This window comes from Equus asinus, chromosome 21, assembly GCF_041296235.1.
Source record: "Equus asinus isolate D_3611 breed Donkey chromosome 21, EquAss-T2T_v2, whole genome shotgun sequence".
NCBI classification, from domain to species: domain Eukaryota; kingdom Metazoa; phylum Chordata; class Mammalia; order Perissodactyla; family Equidae; genus Equus; species Equus asinus.
Window position 1 is genome coordinate 15,987,925 of NC_091810.1, and position 25,639 is coordinate 16,013,563.

General features: G+C 42.4%; 1 protein-coding gene across 15 annotated transcripts in view; it reads right to left on the bottom strand.

Annotated features, from left to right (window-relative positions):
- IFT122 (intraflagellar transport 122) overlaps positions 1–25,639 on the bottom strand; it is a 79,189-nt gene that overhangs the window by 45,361 nt on the left and 8,189 nt on the right. For 5 of the 15 annotated variants that reach the window (XM_014838423.3, XM_070492855.1, XM_070492852.1 and 2 more), the window contains exons 2-8: positions 21,259–21,325; positions 19,833–19,917; positions 15,154–15,232; positions 13,338–13,414; positions 11,074–11,140; positions 9,990–10,136; positions 6,739–6,814 (exon numbers count right to left, since the gene is read on the bottom strand). In XM_014838423.3, coding sequence (XP_014693909.2) covers positions 6,739–6,814; positions 9,990–10,136; positions 11,074–11,140; positions 13,338–13,414; positions 15,154–15,232; positions 19,833–19,917; positions 21,259–21,325 — 598 coding nt within the window. Of the gene's footprint in view, positions 1–6,271; positions 6,445–6,738; positions 6,815–8,788; positions 8,966–9,989; positions 10,137–11,073; positions 11,141–13,337; positions 13,415–15,153; positions 15,233–19,832; positions 19,918–21,258; positions 21,326–23,489; positions 23,730–25,639 lie in introns of those variants that run through there. The other 10 variants (XM_070492859.1, XM_070492860.1, XM_070492862.1 and 7 more) reach the window with 8 other exon arrangements.

Genomic DNA, 25,639 nt, shown 5'->3' on the forward strand with positions numbered 1-25,639 from the left:
CTGCCTCCAGGAAACACATCTCAGCTCCAATGACAAACACAGGCTCAGAGTGAAGGGATGGAAGGCAATACTCAAAGCTAATGGCAAACAAAAGAAAGCAGGTGTTGCAATACTTACATCAGACAAAGCAGACTTCAAGATAAGACAGGTAAAGAGAGATAAAAAGGGGCAGAATATAATGATCAAAGGGACATTCCATCAAGAAGAAATAACACTTATAAATATCTATGCACCCAACACAGGAGCACCAAAGTTCATAAAGCAACTATTGACAAACCTAAAAGAAGATATTAATAATAACACAATAAGAGGAGGGGACCTCAACACTCCACTCACATCCTTGGATAGATCATCCAGACAGAAAATCAACAAGGAAACAGTGGAATTAAATGAAAAGCTAAACCAGTTGGACTTAATAGACATATATAGAACACTCCATCCAAAAACAGCAGAATACACATTCTTCTCAAGTGCACACAGGACATTCTCAAGGATAGACCACAGGTTGGGAAACAAGGCAAGCCTCAATAAATTTAAGTGAGTTGAAATAATAACAAGCATCTTTTCTGATCACAATGCTATAAAGCTAGAAATTAATTAGAAGAAAAAAGCTGAGAAAGGAACAAAGATATGGAGACTAAACAACAAACTATTGAACAAGCAATGGATCCTTGAATAAATTAAAGGAGAAAACAAAAAATATCTGGAGACAAATGAAAATGATACCATACCATACCAACTCACACAGGATGCAGCAAAAGCCGTATTATGAGGGAAATTCATCACAATACAGGCACACCTTGACAAACAAGAAAAATCCCAAATAAGCAATCTCAAATTACACCTAACTGAATTAGAAGAAGAAGAATAAATAAAGCCCAAAGTCAGCAGAAGGAGAGAAATAATAAAAATCAGAGCAGAAATAAATGCTATTGAAACAAAAAAGGCAGTAGAAAGTATCAATGAAACAAAAAGCTGATTCTTTGAGAAGATAAATAAAACTGACAAGCCCCTAGCCACACTAACAAAGAAAAAAAGAGAGAAAGCTCTTTATTAGAAATGAATAAAATCAGAAATGAACGCGGAGAAATAACAATGGACACCACAGAGATACAATGGATTATAAGAGAATACTATGAAAAACTATATGCCAACAAAATAGATAATCTAGAGGAAATGGATAAATTCTCAGACTCTTACAACCTCCCAAAGCTGAACCAAGAAGAAACAGATAATCTGAATAGACCAATCACAAGGAAAGAGATTGAAACAGTAGTCAAAAGCATCCCAAAGAATAAAACCCTAGGACCAGATGGCTTTCCTGGGGAATTCTACCAAATTATCAGAGAGGATTTAATACCTATCCTGCTCAAGCTATTCTAAAAAATTAGGGAAGATGGAGCACTTCCTAACACATTCTAGGAGGCCAACATCACTCTGATACCAAAGCCTGACAAGGACAGCACAAAAAAAGGAAAACTACAGGCCAGTATTGCTGATGAACATAGATACAAAAATCCTCAAGAAAATTTTGGCACCCGAACTCAGCAATACATCAAAAGGATCACACATTATGATCAAGTGGGATATATACTAGGGACACAGGGATGGTTCAACATCTGCAAATCAATCAACATGATACACCACATCAACAAATTGAGGAATAAAAACCACATGATAATTTCAATAGATGCATAGAAAGTATTTGACAAGATCCAACAGCCATTTATGATAAGAACTCTGAACAAAATGGGCATAGAAGGAAATTATCTCAACATAGTAAAGGCCGTATATGACAAACTCACAGCCAACATCATACTCAGTGGGCAAAAACTGAGCGCCATCCCCCTGAAAACAGGAACGAGACAAGAATGCCCTCTATCACCACTCTTATTCAACATAGAACTGGAGGTTTTGGCCAGAGCAATTAGGCAAGAGAAAGGAATAAAAGGAATCTAAACAGGGAGTGAAGAAGTGAAAGTCTTGCTGTTTGCAGATGACATGATCTTATATATAGAAAACCCCAAAGAATCCATCAGAAAACTAATAGAAATAATTAACAATTACAGTAAAGTTGCAGGGTAAAACATCAACTTACAAAAATCAGTTGCTTTTCTATACTTTAATAACGAACTTACAGAAAGAGAACTCAAGAATACAACTCCAGGGGCCGGCATGGTGGCGCAGCAGTTAAGTGCACATGTTCTGCTTCAGCGGCCCGGGGTTGACAGGTTAGGATCCTGGGTGTGGACACGGCACCACTTGGCAAGCCATGCTGTGGTAGTCATCCCACATATAAAGTAGAGGAAGATGGGCACGGATGTTAGCTCAGGGCCAGGCTTCCTCATCAAAAAGAGGAAGACTGGCGGGAGATGTTAGCTCAGGGCTAATCTTCCTCCCAAAAAAAAAAAAGGAATACAATTCCACTTACAATCACAACTAAAAGAATAAAGTACCTAGGAATGAATTTAACCAAGGAGGTGAAGGACTTATACAACGAAAACTACAAGACATTACTGAAAGAAATTGATAATGACATAAAGAGATGGAAAGAGATTCCATGCACATGGGTTGGAAAAATAAACACAGCTAAAATGTCCATACTACCCAAAGCAATCTACAGATTCAGTGCAATCCCAATCAGAATCCCAATGACATTCTTCATGGAAATAGAACAAAGTATCCTAAAATTCATATGGGGCAATCAAAGACCCCAAATTGCTAAGGCATTCTTGAGAAAAAAAAAAACAAAGCTGGAGGCATCACAATTCCTGACTTCAAAATGTGCTACAAAGCCATAGTGATCAAAACAGCATGGTACTGGTACAAAAACAGGCACACAGATAAGTGGAACAGAACTGAAAGCCCAGAAATAAAACCACACATCTTCAACAAAGGTGCCAAGAACATACAATGGAGAAAAGATAGTCTCTTCAATAAAGGGTGTTGGGAAAACTGGACAGCCACATTCAAAAGAATGAAAATGTACCATTATCTCACACTATACACAAAAACAAACCCAAAATGGATCAAAGACTTGAAGATAAGTCCTGAAACCATAAAACTCCTGGAAGATAACACAGGTAGTACACTCTTTGACATCAAACTTAAAAGGATCTTTTTGAATACCTCATCTTCTCAAACAAGGGAAACAAAAGAAAAAAATAAACAAGTGGGAGTTCATCAGACTGAAGAGCTTCTGCAAGGCAAAAGAAACTAGGATCAAAACAAAGAGACAACCCACCAATTGGGAGAAAATATTTGCAAATTACATATCTGACAAGGGGTTAATCTCCATAATATATAAGGAACTTACACAACTGAACAACAAAAAAACAAACAGCCCGATCAAAAAATGGGCAGAGGAGATGAACAGACATTTTTCCAAACAAGATAGACAGATGGCCAATAAACACATGAAAAGATGTTCAACATCACTAAACACCAGGGAAATGCAAATCAAAACTACACTAAGATACCACTTTACACCTGTTAAACTGGCTATAATCACTAAGACTAAAAACAACAAGTGTTGGAGAGGATGTGGAGAAAAGGGAATCCTCATACACTGCTGGTGGGAATGCAAACTGGTGCAGCCACTATGGAAAACAGTATGGAGATTCCTCAAAAAACTAAAAATAGAAGTACCATGTGACCAACTATCCCACTACTGGGTATCTACCCAAACAACTTGAAATCAACAATCCAAAGTAACATATGCACCCCTATGTTCGTTGCAGCACTGTTTATAATAGCCAAGACATGGAAACTATCCAAGTGCCCACTGATCGATGATTGGATAAAGAAGAGGTGGTATGTATATTTACAATGAAATACTACTCAGCCATAAAAAAAGACAAATTCATCCCATTTGCAATAACATGGAAGGACCTAGAGGGAATTATGCTAAGCGAAATAAGCCAGACTGAGAAAGACGAACACCAGATGATTTCACTCATATGTGCCATATGAACAAACACATGGACAAAGAAAACAGTTCACTGTTTACCAGGGGAAGGGGCGTGGGGTTGGGCACAGGGGTGAAGGGGAGTACCTATGTGGTGACAGACAAGAAATAATGTACAACTGAAATTTCACAATGATGTAAACTATTATGTACTCAATAATGAAAAAAAAAGATTAAAAGAATGAACAGGGCCTCATGACCTGGAGAACAATATCAAAAGGTCTAATTTGTAATTTGAGTCCTAGAAGGAAAAGAGAGAAAGATATTTGAAGAAATAATAACCAAAATTTTTCCACATTTGGTGAAAGAATAAATACATAAATGTATAGATTCAAGAAGCTCAGGGACTACCCCCCAAAGCCAGAAAATATAATGAATCTCTTTAACATTCCAATATTGCTTAGGTGCTTAATAAAAATTTCTTTTATCTTCAATTTAAAATCAGAAGTATAAAAGTGATTACTCAACTACAACTTTTAAATGGCCGTCATAAGACAAGTCTGACAGATATTCTAATATGGATTCTAGGACCAGTCTGCCTGGGTTTCAAATGAGGCTTGGCCACTAGTAAACTGTGTGGCTTTCAGCAGTTACTAAACCTCTCTGTGCCTCAATTTTCTCACATGTAAAGTGGTGATAATATTACCTACCTCATAGAGTTGTTATAAGGATTAACAGAGTTAACCTTGTGAAGAGTTTATATAGTGCCTGAAACTCAATAAATGTTAGCTATTATTATTCAGCCAGATCTCCTTAAACATTACAAACACTTAAAATGCCAAAAATACACAAATTATACCTAAGCCTAACAAAAAACTATAGGTTTGATTTACTTCATCATCCTATATTTAATTCTAAATCTTCCCAGATTTAAAAGACACTTACCCACTAAAGCAACATTATTACTGCCATGTACAAGTTATCTCAGCAGAGTGAGGTTGCTTACCATTCAAAAACTCTGAGCCACAAAATGAGCTGTGGGGCCACATACAAGCAAGAGAGTTCCCATGGCCCTGACCACATGTTGAGCAATTTTTTATCGTCACTATACAAGCAAGACTCCATTCTCTCCCTGTGTACTGTGGTTATTTGTTCCCAGGAATTTCTAATACCCACACCCAGTGCCTGGTACATAGTAGAGTAGATGTGCCAATAAATATTTCTTGATCAATGATGTATACACATTAAATAGATGAATAGGTAGGGCCAGGGCTAGATGCAAGATAATTAAAATGAGAGTTTGGGGAAATCAGCCATGGGAAACTGAGAAAATACTTCACTATCCACTACCTTTATCTTTTCTTTACTCATCTACAAAAGAAATGACCAATGGTAAGATGAGGTAGAAGAAATGATCCCAAAGGTAGGCTACACATACCTGAAACTCCTCCCTTCCAGCATAACATGTTTTGAGGAATAAAGATGCTTTAAATAAAAGGCTCCATTGAGCAGGCTATATTTCTCACCCGCTTGGCTGTGGTACGTAAGCTATCCCCACCACCTTTGCTCTAATCCTCGGCATCTCCTGCCTACTAACAGGTTTTCCTACCACCAGGCTCTCTCTATTTTAATCCACCTCCATAGACACAAGGAATTCTTCTGAAACAGCAATATGACCAACTTACTCTGTACCTAAATCTATGGCTCCTGAGTACTTATAGTATGTGATGTTCAAACTCTGTATTCACATTATTCAGGTCCTTTATGATCATGTCCCCATGTTCCTTTCTAGTTCCATCTTCTGTCCACAAGTCTTAGGATCCAGTCACCCTGAACAACTCACTACTCCCTGAGTTGTCACACATCTTCGTTTGTCCCTGCCTTTGCAGATGCTATCTCCTCTGCCTGAAATACCACTCCCAAAGTCCTCTGCCTAGCAAACTCCTGCTTATCTTGCTCAAAGATCACCTCTACAAAATCTCCCATCTCCACCAAGCAGCGACATCATCCTCTTTTGTGCTCCTATAGCTATCTGTACAGCTCTCTATCATGCCATGTATCATGCTGCACTGGGACTGTTGGCTATAAAGGGTGTCCCCACCAGCCTGTGAATTCTCACAGAGCAAAGGCATTAACTTAGCTCTGTGTCAGCAGTTCCTAACACAGGTGAAAGGCCGGCCTAAGTGGGTGCTCATAAATGTTTGTGGGATAAATAAAGCAAATACAGGAAGGTAGGGTCGTGACTAAGACCAAGGCTTTACAGTCAGACCAAGCTGGGTTTCAATCGCAGGTGCCACCATTTACTAGCAGTGTGGGGCCTTGGGCATAATATTTACTTCACTGCTCTGAGTCTCACCTACTCACTTTTAAAGTTTTTTTCTTTTTTCCTTTTTCTCGCCAAAGCCCCCCAGTACATAGTTGTATATTCTTCGTTGTGGGTCCTTCTAGTTGTGGCATGTGGGACGCTGCCTCAGCGTGGCTTGATGAGCAGTGCCATGTCCGCTTCCAGGATTCAAACCAACGAAACACTGGGCCGCCTGCAGCAGAGCGCGTGAACTTAACCACTCGGCCACGGGGCCAGCCCCACCTACTCACTTTTAAAAAGTTGATAATCAAAGTACCTACTTCAGAGGGTTTTGTGAGAACTAAATGAGATGAAGTATGCACACAGCACTGAGTACAGTACTTGGTATCACAGTAAATGCTCAATAGACAGGCGCTAACAACAATAGTGCATAATTACTAATAATACAATCTCCAAAACTGAAAATAGACTATCACAGGCATGACCCCAACTCGATCTCCCACTGGGTTTGTACAAAGTTACATACCTGTTTTCCACTCAGTTGGTAGAAAGAAAGTTTCTGTCCCCAATCAGCTACAGCCAGGATATCATTATGTTCCTCTCTAATCAACAGAAGACAAAAGAGGTTATGGAGGGTCATGGCCTGCTGATAAGTGTAGCCAAAAGGGTTTAACAACAGGAAAAAGAACACCCTGGCCAGGCTGTCAGATTGCCAAATGTTGTATAGCAGTACTGAGGCCAAAAGTTGTAACGTGGGCCAACCTATCAATCAGTCCAACGGCATGAGGTGAGATGAGGTTTGGCCCTCCTGGGATCTGTTATTTCACTAAATGCCCTACCATGAGCTAGTGGTGCTGGGATGCTGCCACAGTGAAGAGGCTAACCCCTCCTTTCAAAGCTTCCTGGGAGCAATACTAAGAAAGAGCAAGGTTGCAGATCCAAGAGTGTTTTTCTCTTATGTACCATAAAATGTGAGGAGATGGTGGAGAAACATGTCTTTTGCAGTGGGAAGGCATGGACTGTCTGATCTTTTTAAGGGACAGAGGGAAACCTTGCTTGCTCTTCCTGAAGAGGGTAAATTACACCTAAAGCTAGGTTCTCTCACAGTTAGGGTTCTTGCACAGGTGAAATGCTTTCTGACTGGATCTAATAAAAAAGAATAGAGGGCTCTCTGAAGACCAACAACTATCTTTGAAACTGAGTACCTATCACTATCAGAGTGTTGGGACCAGGGCTGTAGGACCAGCACACAGCTGAGGCCAGGGATCAGGCTACTTGAGAATCTAGTTCAAGAGAGAGACGTTCCCAGCCTTTGGGACCTGGTTTCAATCCACCTAATGTTGCCTCCTCTTCGTTGATTAATTCCAGCTTTTTGAGCTCAGGGCCTTGTGGTCATCTGGCAGTACCAACAGATATGCAGGCAAGGCATGGTACAGCCTCATCTGTAAAACCCAGCAGAGTGGCAAAGTGGCAAAGATCACAGGCACTAATTCATAATGAATGGAAAAAAGACGAAGATGGAGAGGGATGTTAACAGAAATGGATCTGCAGGAGAACTTGTGTGACTGGCACTGAAGTCGAGACCCAACGCAGGAGTCCAGGCTGCAGTTAGCCCTCTTGGGGAGGCCACATATGGCTCTGTGCTGGGTTCAGCCCCCATGAGCTGAACTGGTGGTTTTCAAACTCTTTTTTCCTCTTTTATTCCCTGGCAGTGGGACTCTTAACCAAAACAAAAACCCAGGTCAAGCAACAAAAGGGGCTACTCTGGTTGAAGCACAGATGGGGACTGAAGCCCACCCTTTTCTCCTTTTCTTTCCCCCACCTCCCACCTCTTTCTTACAAGGAACCCCAGGTACCATAGAACACAGTTCAGAAAGTCCCATGCTAGATCACTTTTGCCCAACCAGAATATGGTTGTTACTCTATTTCTCCATTCCAGCCTGCCAGTGTTTTCCCTACAGGGAATCTCCATTGGACAGCAGAAGGCGTGGACAGCCAGGATTCGGGTGTGAGGATTGTGGGCAAGGGCTTCCTCTCTGATATGTGTCCCAGCAAATGCACGGTAAGGTACAGTGTGGTAACAGACTAAGAAAGGCATCCCATAATAGAGAAAGTGTTCAATGAATTATGGTGCATCCACGCAAGGGCATACTATGCAGGCCTTAAAAATCATTTTTTTCAAAGTATCCCTAATGTTACTAGAAAGAGTTCATTCTACGATGTTAAGTGGAAAGAAAGAAAGTAGGATATGATTTAGTTAATTATATGAACCCCCTAAAAGACTGTGGAGAAATAAGTTAAAATGCTAATACTAGTTTCCTCAGAGGATGAAATTTTACAGAAAAATTGGACTTTCTCCTTTAGACTTTTTAGTCTTTCCTAAAGTTTCTCAAAGAATAACTGTATAACCCCCCACACAAGTTTTAAGGGTGTATTCCCCCCGTTACAGGGGCTTTTATCAACAATGCCCCCAACCCCTCTTAGAAAGGAGCTTCAGAGCAGTGTCTGCCCTGGCAAGTCGATGCCGAGGCCTGGACCCTTCCAAAGTGGGTGCTCGCTCCTCAGGACACACTCACGAGTTGTCGTCCCTGGAACTGTCGTCTTCTTCCTCTGGCTCTTCCTCCTCTGCCTCACTACCCTGACTACTGTACACTGCTGACTTCAGAGAAGAAGGGATTTCCTGAAAATATCTGTTGACAATGACTTCCTCAGCATCCTCGTTCTCTCTGTTCATCCAGAAACTCTCCCATCGGCTGTAGACAGTAAGTGGTTGTTCACAATCATGTTGCCTAGAACTACACTAAAGCTATAATTTCAAAACCTGTCAAGGAGCCCCTGAATGCTGCCCGGAAGAAGAGAGCAACCAGGTACCTGGGCATCCTGCTTCTCATGAATTAAAAATGGTATCATGAAGCCACAAAGTCATCTGTGGCCACAAAATCAAACAGCAGGAACTCTGGGGTAGGCTAATGGCCTTTGAAGGCATCAGACATGCATGGTATAGCCCTGGGCTGGACAAAATTAGTCAGGAAGAAGCATAATAATCTGGTATCAGAAAGGCAATGGAATTAAACAACCTTCTAAATCAAAGAGGCACCACCTGTAAAACGACATTGGGCTGGTACACAATTAAGTCCTTTGATTTATCTTGAGAGGACTCTGAGGGGGGTACTAGTCGTTTAATAATATTATAGGATTACATAACAAGCATCTAAAGCTGTTAGTCCACCCTCAAAGTCACATGGGCATAGGAAGGAAACTGTGTGTACGGTTTGAGAAGAAGATGCCAATTGTTTGTGGAACTATAGGCTTTAGGGACATTTGTATACTTAATTTTGACTTTTTTGGCAAGGGGAGCAAAAAAGACTCATGAAAAAGCTACTTCTTATTGAGTGGGCACATGTTCTGCCCAGACTTGGAGGGAAGAACTGAAAAACAGAAAAAAGCAAAATAAAGCCACAGCAAAGAGGTAAGCTATTAATTTATAAAGAAATGGCCTTCCTGTGTCACATGCACGCGCACACGTGCACACACACACACTTTAGAGTGGCCCAGATAGCTCATCTGCTTAGCTAAATCTCTCAGATTCATCCCAACACTCAAGCTATGCTCTTAAAAATTTCCGTTCAAATGGAACAGGTTCCACAACAGATCAGTCAAATGGGGTAAAAAGGCTTTGAATGCATGGAGACCTCAGGAAGAGAGAAAGAACTCAGCCTGCTGAGAAAGCCCTTCTTCATAATAGTATTTGCCCTAGAAGGAGAGCTATCAGATCACCTTGAAGGGTTCCAGCAGATGGACCATATGGGGGAGAGGGAGCCCCCTGGCCGCTCAATCTTCACTTTCTCCTCGCCATTTTTGTTCCGTATGCTGATGATCCCATTGAACATCCCCAGAGCCAGGTACTGTCCATCATTTGTCCAGCTGTTCATGCAACCAACAAATGGCATGGAGAGAAGGAAAGGAACACACAGAAGGTAAAACCAGTGACAATGATGCCTTGAATGAAACATAGTGTGACGAGGCAGCAACAGCTGGGATCATCCTGGTCTTGATGTAAAAGTCAGAGGACCAAACTTAAAATCCCATTTACTTCTGGAATCAACAGTGAGATGTGAAGGCAGCAGCACCTTTTTCTGAGCTCCCACAGCTCTCTGTACATCCCTCCACAAAAGCCCTTAGCTTGTGCCTGCATTGCTGGGCCAACCTCCATTTCCACTCAACATTTCAACCTCCTCCCACTTGAAGAGGGCCTAAGAACAGAATCTGTGTCTTGGTATATTCCCAGCCTCTAGAACAGGTGCTTAACAGATGCTGAATGAAAGAAGGGCTACACTCAGAAGCTGCACAGCCAGAACAGCTACCATTTACAGAGTGCCTACTATATGCCAGGCACTGTGCTGCTTGCTTTATACTCCTTAGTGTGCATTTCACAACAACCCTATCAACTCAGTATTTTTATCCCCGTCTGTCAGATGAGGAACCTCCTAAGGTCACAGAGTGTGCCAGTGACCAAAACTGGATTTGAATCTAGGTCTAGCATCAAAGCCTGTGCTTTCTTTAGTGCACATGCTGCCTGGACAAGGACAGCCTCCACTGAGTACAGCTTCAGGCTGAGGAGGGCTGTTGCTAGAAAACTGCACAAAAGGCAACCTATAGTTCTCTTTTGCTTGATAATCAAAGGCACAGGTCCTTTCCATCAAGGAGACCATAAAAGAAGAAAAGAGGAAATACAGGGACCCAAACCAACTAGGTAATACAAGACCTTCTCTACTGTGTGAAGGTGAACTAACTGGCTTCTGAGAGTCTGTTTGGAAGAGGAGGGAACATAAAGCCCACCTTCAGAGCTGCCTTAACTCACCTGCAGCAGGTAATCTTGCTGCTGGATTTGTGCTTGGAGACAGACTTCTGTTCAGGAGACCACAAGCCTTCAATGCAAAATAACATAAAAGAAAATAGATTGGTTGGACTATTACTCAGCAATAAAAAGGAACAAACTGTTGATACATACAACACCACAGATGGATCTCCAGGGCTTTATGCTGAGTGAAAAAAGCCAGTCTCAAAAGTTCATATACGGTATGATTCCATTTTATAACATTCTCAAAATGACAAAATTACACAGAGATGGAAAAGAGAGTAATGGTTACCAGGTACCAAGGGTTAGGGATAATAGGAGGTTGGGGGAGATGACGATAAAGGAGGATCTTTGCGGTGACGGTTATCTACACAGGTGATGAAATGACAGAACTATCTACACACACTGCCATGCCCCATTTCCTGGTTTTGATATTGTACAACAGTTACATAAGATGTATCCATGGCGGAAACTGGATGAAGGGTACAGAGACCTCTCTACAGTCTTTCCAACTTACTGTGAATCTATAATTATTTTGAAAGAAAAAGAAAAAAAGGAAGATAGATTGGTAAATTTCTAGCCAAATTTTCAGGGGTTTCACTCAAAGAAATGACAACTTCACTGTTCATAAATATTACATTGCAACCAGAGTATAACTTAGTATTCAAAGTAAAGAATGACGCTTTCTGAAAATCCAGTCTCCTCTCCCGGGCCTCACCCACAGGACATGACCCTATCTGGGCTGTGCCTCGTCCATGGCACACTGGTCACCTTTGACTTGCTCCCTCCTGCCCTTAGATGCTCTGGCTCAGTGCCCACAACAGGTGTATGTTCAGACAACATAAGCAAAGTCTACTCTTTGCCTGGGCCGTGAAGCATGATCAAGAAGGTAAATCTAGGGCAAAAATATATTTACATAGCAAGGTGCAACATCAAACAAACTTTGTTTCCCCTCTTGCCTGGTCCAGAATGCCTCCTCCAAACATTTCAACCTGAGTACATATCATCTATGTTCCACTAAGCCTGCCAAGAGCCTCCAGATGGAGGAAAACTGCCCTTCCTGGGCCTCCCTCAGCAGTGCTCACCAGAGCACTTGCCATGCAATTGCACGGCCGAGTCCAAGCCCTGGTTCCACCACTGACCGGGCTGGGTGACCTCAGGTGAGTCACTGAACTGCTCTAAGGCCATTCTCTTTCATCAGTGGAATGGGAATGAGAATAACACCTGACCTCAGGGGTTGTCCTAGAGCTCAAATAGGAATTCATTTTTAACCCTTAGCACAGTGCAAACATTCAACAAATATTATTATTACTTAATATTATATTTTTCCAAATCCTACCTCCCCACCTGCCCCTGACCAGAAGCTCTTTGAGGGCAGGAATCCTATTTTGTTTTTTTAATTCCAAAAGTATGCACACAGACAGTGCCTCACATGGAGAAAACGCTAAATTTTTTAATAAATGACAGTCACTTCCCCTTTTATTTATACAATGTGCTTTCAATTACATTCTCTCTTTTGAATCTCAGAACTCTACCAGTGAGATAGACAAGTGGGAACGTGTTCATCTTAGATAAGGGAAGTGAAACACTCAGAGGAATTAGGTCTCTCACGCCTCGATAACAGCTGTTCTGTCGTACCCACTATCTCTTAGCAAGGAAGACACAACTGCTGAGCTGGAAGCCAGACTCCACCTTGCATAGAGATAACCCATAAGCTCTGTCCACTTTCCCTCCCTGCCTCAACAGACCTTTCACTGGCCTCTCTTCTGTGCCAGTGCCATACGAGTGCCACGTGTGGGGCGAGGGAGAATTCCTCAGGGCTTGAGCCCCTCAGGGAGGACAGCTACAGCCACCAAACAAGTTAATGGTGACACACGGCACAAGAAGCACAGTTCAAACAGTGAAGAATTTCACACGTACACGAATGCTGGGAGACACGGAGGTGAGGACAACTGAACTGCCCCTGCCAGGGTGAGGCGGAGAAGGCTTCCCAGAGGCGGCAACACCAAATTATGCCTCTGCTCTCCCATTTCCCTTCCTTGGGGCCCTTCTTGCTGTCTCCCAGATTCCGTACCAGACTCAAAGTCACTACTCACTCTCTGGGCTCCACACAGTTCAAAGAACACCTGTCAGCCTCCCCTCAGCAGTGAAGGGAGAGAAGTGGCATTAACTCTCAGGAGGAAACGGTCACATTCTGGATGCATTTCAGCATTTTTTGCCTAGATTTTCAGTTATTTCAGAACAAGACATCAGGAATCAGAACCTACCAAAGTCATTGGAGGAACAAGATGCCAGCTGATGGGTAACAGGGTTGTAGGAGACACATTGGATAGAATCATTGTGCCTGGGAAGTAAACAACTGTAGATTACCATGTAGCAAACCACAAACGTTTCAGTGGCTACAACTGAAGATTTTGATGATGAACCCACAGCCTCTCTGACTACACACCACAAGCTTGTATGCAAGTGACCAACAAAAGCACAGGGATGAATTCTCCCCCCCGGATGGCCCCTCCCTCACCCTTTTCATCTCTTAAACATTACCCACCCATCACCCTGGCCTAGCGTAAACGCCACCGCTTCCAGGACTAGCGTGCTGGACATCTCTGGTTTGTGAGCTGATAAAGACAGTGATGTAAAGCACCTAGCCTAGCACCAGGTGCAAAGGAAGCGCTTTATTAAGGGCTATTACTCTTAATGCTTTGTGGAGACCTGGAAATCCAAGAAGGAGGTGCAATGAAGATATGACAGGTTAAGATCTGGAAACATGGCAAATCCGGAGACAACAATGAAAGCTGAGTGAGTCACGTGCCACACATGGCATCTCAGCCTCAGTTTTATGCCTTCACTTCTGGGTAACACTTTAGTTACAACCTCATTCATTCATTCTTTCAAAAGTTGTTTGTTGATTTGTACACCCATGTTCAAAGCGGCATTATTCAAAATAGCCAAGAGGTAGAAGCCACCTAAATGTCCATCAATGACAGATGAATGGATATACAAAATGTGGTCTATACATACACTAGAATATTATTAAAAATTCTTAAAAAGTAAGGAAATTCTGACACATGCTACAACATGGATGAACCTTGAGGATATTATGCTAAGTGAAATAAACCAGTCACAAAAGGACAAATATTGTATGATTCCACTTACATAAGATGCCTAGAGTAGTCAGATTCATAAAGACAGAAAGTAGAATGGAGGTTGCCAACGGCTGGGGGCAGGGAATGGGAGTTGTTGCTTAATGGGTATGGAGTCTCAGTTTTACAAGATGAAAAGAGTTCTGGAGATTGGTTGCACAAAAACATGAAAGTACTTGCTACTGAACTGTACATTTAAAAATGGTTATGATGGTTATAACTTTTATGTTATGTGTGTTTTACTGCAAGTAAAAAGAAAAAAGCAAAAAAATCATTTGTTGAGTACCTACTATAGGCCAGGCACTGTACTAGACAGCAGGGACACAAGGGTGAGCAAAAACAGATGCAGTGCCTGTCCTCATGGAGCTTACAGGCTGACGGGAGATATCAATCACCAGAATAAATGCAAAACTACAACTGTGAGAAATGCCATGAAGGAGACCCGGCCGAGTCTAGAGGGGCAGAAAAGTCTCTGCAGAAGCAGCAGCATCTGAGCCTGAGATCTGCAGAGTGAGAAGGGGTTAACTAGGTGGAGGAACAGGAGGGACGTGAGCAGAGCCCCTGCAGTGAGAGGAAGCCCAGAGCACACCGACCAAGTTTCTGGCTGTCGACACTGGGTGGTCATGAAGCCATTCCCTGATATGGGGACACTGGAGGAAGACAGGTTGGGGTGGGGGGGAATGTGGGATGTCAGATTAACAAAACTGAGCTATAGGAAAACACCTGGCCCAGGGCTGGCCAAGCTAGTAGTGCTCAAGAAATGTTCATTCACTTACCCTTACCCAACCTTCTCAACCCACCGGACTCCCACAACTGCACTTCAACTTCGACTGCAGAGAAAAACGTTCTTCCTCGTGTCTTTCATAAGGGGCTTTTGCTACAGTCACTCAATAAGAGAAGAGTCAAACTAATAGCACCGTGCACCTCACTGGTTACTCACGTGTACTTCAGAATGCCTTCCAATTTTGACGTCCAGATAATAACGCTTTTGTCAGCTGATCCAGAAGCAAAGCGCTTGCCTAAAAGTGTTTTTAAAAAGAAAATTCTCACATTTATTTTAAAGACTTTTTTTCCCCTTTTTCTCCCCAAAGCCCCCTGGTACATAGTTGTATATTTTTAGTTGTGGGTCCTTCTAGTTGTGGCTTGTGGGACGCCGCCTCAGCATGGCCTGACGAGCAGTGCCATGTCCGCGCCCAGGATCCAAACCAGCCAAACCCTGGGCCGCTGAAGCAGAGCGCGTGACCTTAACCGCTCGGCCACGGGGCCAGCCTCTCATGTTTATTTTAAAATGGCATTTCCCAGAGTATTTCTTAGAAAACGAGCTCTTTAAGCTACCTAACAAGTGTCAGCTGCTTCTCTACGCCCTCTTATCAGTACCAGGTGGCAGTACTTTGGAGTCAGGAAGTTCGGGTTCAAACCCTGCTTTGTCCAGCACCGAGTAAACAAAGATGGCTTGAGGACCTACCACATGCTAGCTATCATGTTCTGTGCTAGGGATTGAGTAGTGATTAAAACACACATGATTCCTGCCTTCATAGAGTTTAGCATAGTGGGAAAAGTACTAATCCAATACAAACACACTGTGGTAAGAAAAGAATGGGGTCCTATGAAAAAGAATAACTGGGGGACCTAATTTAGATTAGGCAAGACTTCTCTGAGGATAAGATCCTTCAGCCGAGACCTAAAGGAGGAGCAAAGCTTAGCCAGGTGCAAAGAGAGGAGAATGATCCATCCACATGGCTAGAATAGATGTGCAAAGGCCCTGAGGCAGGAAAAGCCTGGCATGTTTGAGGGGCTGAGAGGCAGCCAGCATGGAACACCAAGGGCAAGGGGTGAGGGGGTGAGAGAGGGATCTCTAGGTGCTTCAGGGCCACAGGTGAGATCTTGCTCTTTATCCCAAAGAAAGGCTTTAAGCAAAAGAGTGACAGATGAGATTTTCATTTTTATACTACTTGGGCTTTATGAAAGAAGGGACTGGAGAAAGGCAACATATAACAAACGATTACTTATTAATTACATTGTAATTAATATTTTTTACAAATTTGCAGGTGCTTAGAAGTGGAGCAGGGTATCATGGCAGCAAACAACAGGGAGCCTTTACCTATTCTGTTAAGAGATGACAATTAAGAGCTAAGTACGAACCAGATTTTGTACACCTTGTTAAGGATTTTTAGACTTTATTCTTAGGGTAAGTCACTGTTCTCTGAGTCTCAGTGTCTTCATCTGAACCATAATAACGCCTTCCTCAGAGGCTCTTTGTGGAGGTCAACTAAGATTATATCTGTAAAGCACCTTTCACAGTGGCTGAGATAGTAGGTATTAGGGTGATCCATACGACATTGCTGCAAATACTAAATAAACGGAAGCTGCCTGTATTTATTACTATTTCTGTCACTCCTCCCTCATACTGGCAGGCAGATGGTGATGAAGAGTGTGCGCTCCGGGCCCACGTTTGGGTTGGACTTCCCAGTGATGTCACTTACCAGTTGCAGGACCCGGAACAAGCTACTGGACATCTCTATGCTTTTATTTCCTCATTTGAAAAATGGATGCAACAATACTATTTACCTCATAGTTGTGAAGATTAAATGAGATTAAAATGCTAAGACAGTGCCTGGAATGGAACAAATGCTAAAAAAAAAAATAGCTATTATTATTGTTATTTCTTCACACTGGCTTGTATTGTTTTCCTTGAACAAAAAGACTAGTTCTTACACACCTGTGTATCATGGTTGCTCATTAAATACTTATTAAACTTAAGGGAGAAATCAGAAACAAGCAGACTTAAAGAGCAAAACTGCAATTCAGTGTATCTCCATTCCCAGATCCAAGGGGAAAAGACCAGTTTAGAGGAACCAGAAGACTTCTTAATCATCACGTAAGCGTCATGAGGAGGCAGAATGATAGACTAGGAAGAATGAGGGCTCTGCAGTCGGAAGACCTCAGTCAGGCCCCGCTCTGCCACCATCACCTGCAATTGCTCCAAGCCCGTTTTCTCATCTGTGAGAAGAGCCAAGAATCCCTTTCCTGCCTGCCTCAGAGGGCTACTGGGAGGATCAGATGAGATGATGTGTGTGACAGGACTCTGCCAAGTGCTAACAAATGCCACTGATGGCAGGGCACACTCTGACATCCTCAAGGGCATTAAAGATGTTGCAGGCCAAAGAGCCCCTAGACCTATGAACTCCAGAGGCCCCCCAGGTCTCCCCACAGTATTATTCTGAACTTGAACTCAAACACGCATATAAAAAACCTGACTACTGTGGCACACTCGGCCACAGGGCAAGAAATTGGTGTTGTCTTTACCACTAACTTGCTGCACGACCATAGCAAGTCACTTGATTTCTCTAGGCCTTTATGTGGGGCTAAAATGAAAAGATTGGGCTAGATCAGACTAAAACCGTATGCACGAAATTGTGTGTATCCCTGAAGTATGTGCATTTTTCTAGAAAGGTGTCTATAGCTTACATCGGATTCTCAAAAGATGTCTGCCACCCAAAAGAAGTTAAAAACCTGGAGCCTGATGATCTCCAAGGTTCGTTTAAGTACTATAACACTCTGATTCTATGACTTCTTGGCAGAGGTCACAGAATCTTATCTCTAACTCCATATCCATTTGACACATGAGGAAACCGAGACTCAGAGAGATTCAATAACCACCTCAAACTCACAGAGCTTTTGGGGTTGGAACTTGAAGCCGTCTCATTTCGAAGCCCATGTTCTTCCCACTAATCCCATGCATGGGTAGCACAGATTTCTTTTTAACTCTCAATATCAATTTCATGCACCCATTCTCTGACTACCACCTCTCCTCTTCCTCACCCACCTGGTGCCATAACTCCAATAATCCTTCAACCCCACCAGAACCTACCACCTCTCCTCTGCCCCTCACCCCTTGTGGTCCTCTCACCCCTCATTACTCAGCCAACAGTTCAAGGTCAATGTATATAATCACTCCTTTGCATACATCCTCTGCTCCCTTGCCCTCTTACTTCATCTTCAAAGGTGCTTGCAAACCCACCCCTCTGGTTAAATCCAACTCTCTACCTCCTTTGCTCCTGTATCTATGCAGCTAAAAGCGGTGGAGAAAAAGACATAATCACACCACTGATCTCACTTTCAATTAATCATCACCAGCTTCAAGTGGGCCCTTCATATCACTAGAGACCTCACTATACCTCTGAGGTCCATTCACTTAGCCGCTTTACTAGGCAATGATTTTACATTGTTTCCTTTCTCCTCAACTCTCTGACACCCCTTCTCCATCCTCACTCTCAGTTGATGTTGCTTCCTATTTCACTGAAAGAATGGAAGAAAATTTCCATTGGACTCCTACTATCAAATGCCCCCACCTGCCAGCACCTGCAGGGACATCCCCTACTTTCCCACCATGTCCCATCTATGCCCTAAATCTCATCTCCTTTTGCCCATTCAACAACTCTGTTCTGGCAATTCCCTCCCCTCTCTCCTACAGTGTCAACTTCTCTCAAGTTCCACATGTCCAAAACGGAACTCCTGATGTTCCACGTTAAGTTTCTCTATCCGTGACCTTCCCCATCTCAGTGGAGGGCAACTCCATCCTTTCAGTCGCTCAGGTCAAAAACTTGGAGTCACCCCTGACTCCTTTCTTCACACCTCACATCCAATTTGTCAGGCAATCCCATCGGCTCTACCTTCAAACTATATCTAGAATCTCACCACCTCCACCACTTCCTCTGCTCCCACAGAGGTCTGAGCCACCATCACCAGTGTTATAAAACCTATCTAGATGATGCCTCCTCACTCATCTCCTTGCCCCAATCCTCACCTCTTGCAGGCTGTTTCCAAAACAGCAGCTAGAGGGATCCTTTTAAAATATAAATCAGATCAGATCTCTCCTCTGCTCAGAACTCTTTAGTTCCCCATTTTCACTGAGAATCAAGGCCAAAGTCCTTATGACAGCGAACGTCCTTACAATAGCCAACATGATCTGGCCACCCACACCTGTTACCTCTCTACTTTCATCCCTACTGCTCCCCTGATTCTCTCTGCCCAGTCCCTGGAAGGCACCCTCCCACTTGAGGGTCTGTGCAATGGCTCTTCCCTCTGCGAGAAGCTCTCATCCACCAGATGCCCACTGCCAGGATCTCACGCCTCCCTACCTACAAATCTTTGCTCACCTGTCCCCTTTGCTCACCTGTCAATAACACCCCCACTACCCTATTCAATACTATACCCAATCCCCTGCCCAATCCAGCTCTCTTAATCCCCCTTATTTTACCCTACCTTTTCTTCTTCCTTAACACTTACCTTCCAGCATACTGCTTAATTTACTAATTTACTATGTTTAGTCTATGTTTTCCCTCATACTGTCCCCCACTCCCCCACAGATATAAGCCCCATATGGGCAGGGATCTTTGTCTGTTTTGTTCTCTGAAGGATCTCAAGCAGCTGGAACAGTGCCTGGCACATAGATGGCCCTCAATAAATACCTGTTGAATTGAAGTCTAAGAGACTTAACTATCTTCTGAAACTGCAAGTTGTACTTTGGCTTACTAAAAATAATTAAGGAACGACTAAGGAGAAAATGAGCAGCTATAAGGCCATTACAGAGCCTGTAAACACAGAGCGGCCTCTTACCATCCTTCGCGTATGCCACACAGTAAACAGTATCTTTGTGTCCCTTTAAGGGCTGAAGTAAGGTGCCATCAGAAGTGTCATAAACCTGTCAAAAAGGGGGACACAAGTAGATTATCCACATGGCATCCATTAGTCAGAATTCTTGCAGGTTGCTGCTGCTATTTTTGTTTTTATTAAAAAAAAAAAAAGTCAATTTTCTAAATTTGCATCAAGTAAAAACTGCACTGAGAGAGAGGTAAAAACCAGACAGAATGTGACTTAAAGTTGGGAAACCCAAGAATGAGAAGTCTTGACTCTGTGCATTACAGCCAGGAACATGCTATTGATCCTCCAGGAGCAAAAGTTCACTCTGTGGAACTTCTCTACAAAGTTCACACATCTTGCATGAATTTGAATATATGAACAATCAAGCTAGGCCCTCCCAAACAAAGCTAGCATATGCAAAGAGCCAGCTACAACATGATTAAATTTTAGTGCTAGCCCTGCCCCTAATATCAACATCATAGAGAGATGTTTTGTATTTGCTACCAAGAGTTTGAAAGTCACAGACCTGAACTCGGGGTTTGCAAATCAGAGGGAGTATTATAAAACCCAACTGTAACATGGATTTAGGATATTTTACAGCTGTGTAACATCTATAAATATGTGGAGATTTGAAAAACATGCCATCTGAGAAATCAAGGCCAAACCCTCCAGAAATCATTAGTGTTGCAGAAGATAAGCTATGAAAAAAAACTAAAAGGATTTGGATTGTTTACCCTGGAGAGAAGTCTGCAGAACAATTTAATCATGGTTTTAGGATTGAGTAGTTACAATACAGAGAATGGAGATAGTCAGTCTGCATATCTAGAAACAATAGAGTAAGAGGAAGTGGACTTACGCAGGAGGAAAGAGAGATCATACAAAGGTTTTTAGGTCAAACAGAATTCTCTGAAAATTACTTTTATACACTGGGATAGGTTCCAGAGGGAGCTTATATTCTTTGAAAGTATGAAAAATAAGACAGCATTGATATGGAATTGTTTAGGTAAGCCAGTTCCTAAAAGTTGGGGTCAGGCTATCTGGCTTCTCACAGAGGGAGCCCCTTCAGTCCTGTTGCCTGAGTTTTTCAGGGGGACAAAATGAAAACTGACACTAGTCCAGTTTCAAAGGCATTTTGATTGTTTCCAACTCTTTCATGGGTGTCTCGAAGTAAAAAGGGAAAGATTAATGACTCCAAAGGAGGTATTGTTCACAGGTTCCTATCTGACAGACCGTTTACTTACCTGTTTTAAATAGCCCATTTCCTTCCCTATTAAAAAGTAATGACTGGTTTTTCCGCCGTTGCTTTTTTTTATCTCAAAAAAAAAGGGGGTCAAATTTCAGAGTGCTTACAAGAGGGAGAGGAAGAAAAGCACTTAAAAAGGAAACTCAGACAAAATCCTACCAGTAATCTGTTTCCTGCAGCCAAAATCAGTTGGGTTCCATCAGGCTTAAATGCGAGGTCATATATACTAAACAGGAGACAAAACAAGACAAAAGAACAATTAGGAACCAAAATGATGAGGTCTGCTAATGGCCAGGAAAGCAAACTTTATTTCCATTATGAAACACTGCTTGTGTATGAGGAAGAAAAATAATGGCGAAGAACTGCATTTGGTTGCAAATTCCATTCAACCACTACACCTTGGCAGCCCATTCAATCACAACCCACTGGGCAGTTAACTCTATGTTCCAATTTCCACTCATCCAGAAGCCAGACACCAGAGATGAGTCAGAGGGTCAGCAGTTGAGGGCACTAACTCTTCTAATAATACCATAAAAGCCTGAGAGAATGTGCAGGGGCTAGTAAATCGACACATCTCTAAAAAATTGGTCACATTAAAATATCATTATTATTTCCAATTAATTAGATACTTATTATCTTAGGTGCTAGGCACTAACAGATACAAGATGAGTAAATCATAGTCCCTCCCTGTCCTCAAGGAAACTACCATCCAGCAGGAGGGTGTGACTCAGACACATTCACAAAGAACTACCATGTGTCATCAATTCTAAAGCATACATTTTTGCATATTTTAACATCTCCGAGGTTGGGACATGTTTTTTTTGTTTGTGTGTGTGTGTGTGTGTGTGTGTGTGTGTGTGTGAGGAAGATTTGCCCTGAGCTGACATCCTTTGCCAATCCTGCTCTACTTTGTATGTGGGATACCACCACAGCATGACTGATGAGTGGAGTAGGTCGGCACCTGGAATCCAAACCTGGGAACCCTAGTCCACTGAAGCGGAGCTTGTGAAACTTTAACCACTAGGCCACGGCGCCAGGCCCTGGGATGTGTCTTATAATTGATGACATGTCAGTTCAACTGGCAGTACTTTTTGCTTTCTTAGTGGTATGTAAAATAATGCTACTTTACAATCAGTGACCTCTTAGAGTAGATGAAATACAGAATAATACTGTGATAAAGACTTTAGGAGATATGTTAAAACATATAGAATTCAAAGGAGGAAGACAGTGTTCTGATTTGGAGAGAGGACCAGAAAAAGCTTCATAAAAAAACAGTATTTTAAAAAGGTAGGGCTTTTGTGACATGCAGGAGGAGACTGGGTAGGTGCAGCATTTCAGGCAGAGAAAACAAAAGTAAAGACACGAAGGGAGAACAGCAAATAATCTAATTTGACTGAAACATCTAAATATGTGCAAGGCAGTAGGGACAGATAAGACTAGAAAATCAGCCTAGAACTATATTACAACGATTCTTGAATGCCCCGAGCAGAGGATTTCATTAGTTCAGGTGACTGTAGTAAGAGTGTATCGGACAGTGTTGCCAGGACAGACTACTGTAAAAGTTTAGCATGTGTTAAGTTTCTCTGATAACTGAGAGTAATCTAAAATATATGCCTTTGGTAACAGTACTTGGAGCATTTACCACAGAGAGATCCCATGCTGAGCTCATCAAATGAATTGTTTTATTTCATCCTCACAATTCTATGAGGTAGGAATTATTACTTGATTTTGTAGTTGAGGACACCACGGCTCAGACAGGTCATTTATCTCACCCAACATCACATGACTAGAAAGTGAAAGGGCCAGAATTTCAAGTTGGGTCTGACTCTATAGAGTCTGTGCTATACTGCCATCCACTCTTTTCAATGATTGTCATGTATGATAAATCTGTTACCTTAATTCTTTAATAACAGTGGCTAACATTTATTTAGCACATTTATTTACTGTGTGTACTAAAGTACACTTTAAATGCTTTACATATATTAACTCACTTAATCCTCACAACAACTCTCTACCTATTTTGCAGACAAGAAAACTAAGGCACAGAGAAGTTAAATAACCCGCCCGAAAATACACTGCTACTGAGTGGAGGTGGAGCTAGAATCCAAACCCAGGCAGTCTGGCTCTGAAGTCCATGCTCTAACCATTATGCTCTGTGGCCTTCATTATCATTATCATTAGCATATGCCATAGTTGACAAAATAATTAGCAGTCGTTTCCATGCTTTATCAACAACAACAACAAAAAAGGTATTATTACCTACTCAAAGCATTACATGTAGAATTAAGAAAATTTTATATAGACTCTGTCGGCCTCAGAAGCTTACTTTAACAAAAACAGTTCTTCACATATATTCAACAGCTAAGAGTTGTTATAGAGTGTAAACTTACATTCGATCCTATGATAACACAACGCAGCAAACAGGCCAGGTACTACTGGCCCATTTTTCTTGATGAGGAAACTAAAGTACAGAGGCAAGTCATTTGTCTGCTGTCACACAGTGGCTGACAGAGAAGCTGAAGAAGGATGACTGTTCCACCCTTTCCAGTTAGGCATCCCTCTTAATAGAAGCAAACACAGACTCTGAGTTCTTCAGCTTCCTCACTGCTAAGTAGTAACAGACCTGGGCCTTCCTGTTTTTCAGGCTTACCTTCTTTGAGTTGGGGGGCGGGGCGGGGGGGGGCGGTACTTTGCATGTTTCACACTCTGAGGAGAAGCAGGCATTCGAGTGGAAAGCAGAGGGGAGCTAGGCCCAGAGGAGCTGACCTCCTGTCTGAGCTTGCGTCTTCACCTACTAAACAAGGATAGAGAGCTGCCCTTCCACCTCCCAGGGTGCTACAACCCTGCCTGGTGCAATGCATCTGACACCTGCAGGTTGCTATGATGAAGTACTAGGGAGTGGAAGCAGGTAAGGCCCACTCCCAGCCATTACATCTCCAGCACATTTTGTCTCTGAGGCAAAGTCAGTCCACTGTTTTGGCTAAAACTATTTCTTGGACACACGTGCTATTAGTCACAACCAATTTTCTTCCAAACTCGAGGGGCAGTGGGTGGCATGGGGTTATTGGCAGCAGGAAGAGGATCCATAGGCAATCCCAAGTCCATAAAGACTCCTCAGTGTCGCCTCTCCATGACCTCCAGTGGTTTGTCACTTCTGGCCCTCTTCTTGTCATTCCTATTCATACACTCTCTCTAAGTCTGACATGGATTTCCTTCTGTCACAGTCATACTAGCCTTCCAAAGTACACTACTGAAGGAAAGAGGGCAAACTGGGGCTTGGAAGACAGGCTTGTTGGCTTTCTCCTAGTGGCCTCAGACTATTTTTGTCTGGGGCCTACTTCATCTGCCCATTCTATTAAGTATGCCCAGCCCACAGGCACCTAGATGGCATCCTGACAGCTGGTGGGCACTGCTACACAGCTTGGTACACTGCCTTCTTAGTCTGTGACTCGCCCTACAGCATTTAGCCAGTAGGTCTGGCCAGGCCCATCCGTGCGCCACCATTTATTGGGACCTGAGCAATCCATTTAACTCTCAGAGTCTATAACCTCCTTCTGGAAAATGGTGTATTAATACTTGACTCATCAGCGCCAACACCCCTGGTCGTGGGGAAGATCAGGACTAAATTGGAAAGTATTTTGCAAAGGGTAAAGGATTACTTTAGTGTAAGGTATAATTTTAAACATTTGTGAATCCCGTTTGGTTAAAGTTCTGATTTTCCAGTATAATTATCACAAGGTATGGTTCCTCCACCATTCCTTTAAAAAGCCAATTGAAACAGTGTATTTCTGACTAACTTATGTAAGGCCTCTGTCTCCTAATGTGTTTTATTTCTTCCAGGTGCACCCTGAAGACCATAAGTTAAATAAATATCATGACTGGCTTTGGGAAAATCATGAAAAATTAAATCTGTCTTAAAACTCTTTGAAGTTTTCAAACTCATTTTTTATATGCTGCTTTGCACTTTGATTCTTAAGAGCTCAATTAAGCATAACCAACTACCTTTCCAGGCACATAGATTTTAATCAGCCCAACTGGAAACCCAATCAATGTTTTCTTAATATGTGTGCCACTGGTAGATCTTTGCTACTGAATGTGCTAGAACATGTTTTGAGGTTTTTTTAAAATAAATTATTATTTGACAACAATCCTAAAAATGTATCTGACTTTTCCAATAATGAAATGTGATTTGAAGGTGAAAAAAACTTTTCTAAACTAGCAATAATACAAAGCAAACTTCTATCCACTTGCTCAAGGAGAAAATAGACTTTCTGTCCTCTTTCTATAGAAAATGATATTATACAGTCGTTATATAAAGAAGCAGTCAAAGTTTTCAGCCAAACATGTAAGAAAAGACATTACAGGGTGTATTAGGCAGTCAGCTAGCCCTAGTGGTCTAGTGGTTAAGATCCGGCACTGTCCCTGCTGCGGCCTGGGTTCATTTCCCAGTTAGGGAACCACACCACCTGTCTGTTGGTTGTCATACTGTGGTGGCTCCATGTTGCTGTGATGCTGAAAGCTGTGCCACCGGTATTTCAAA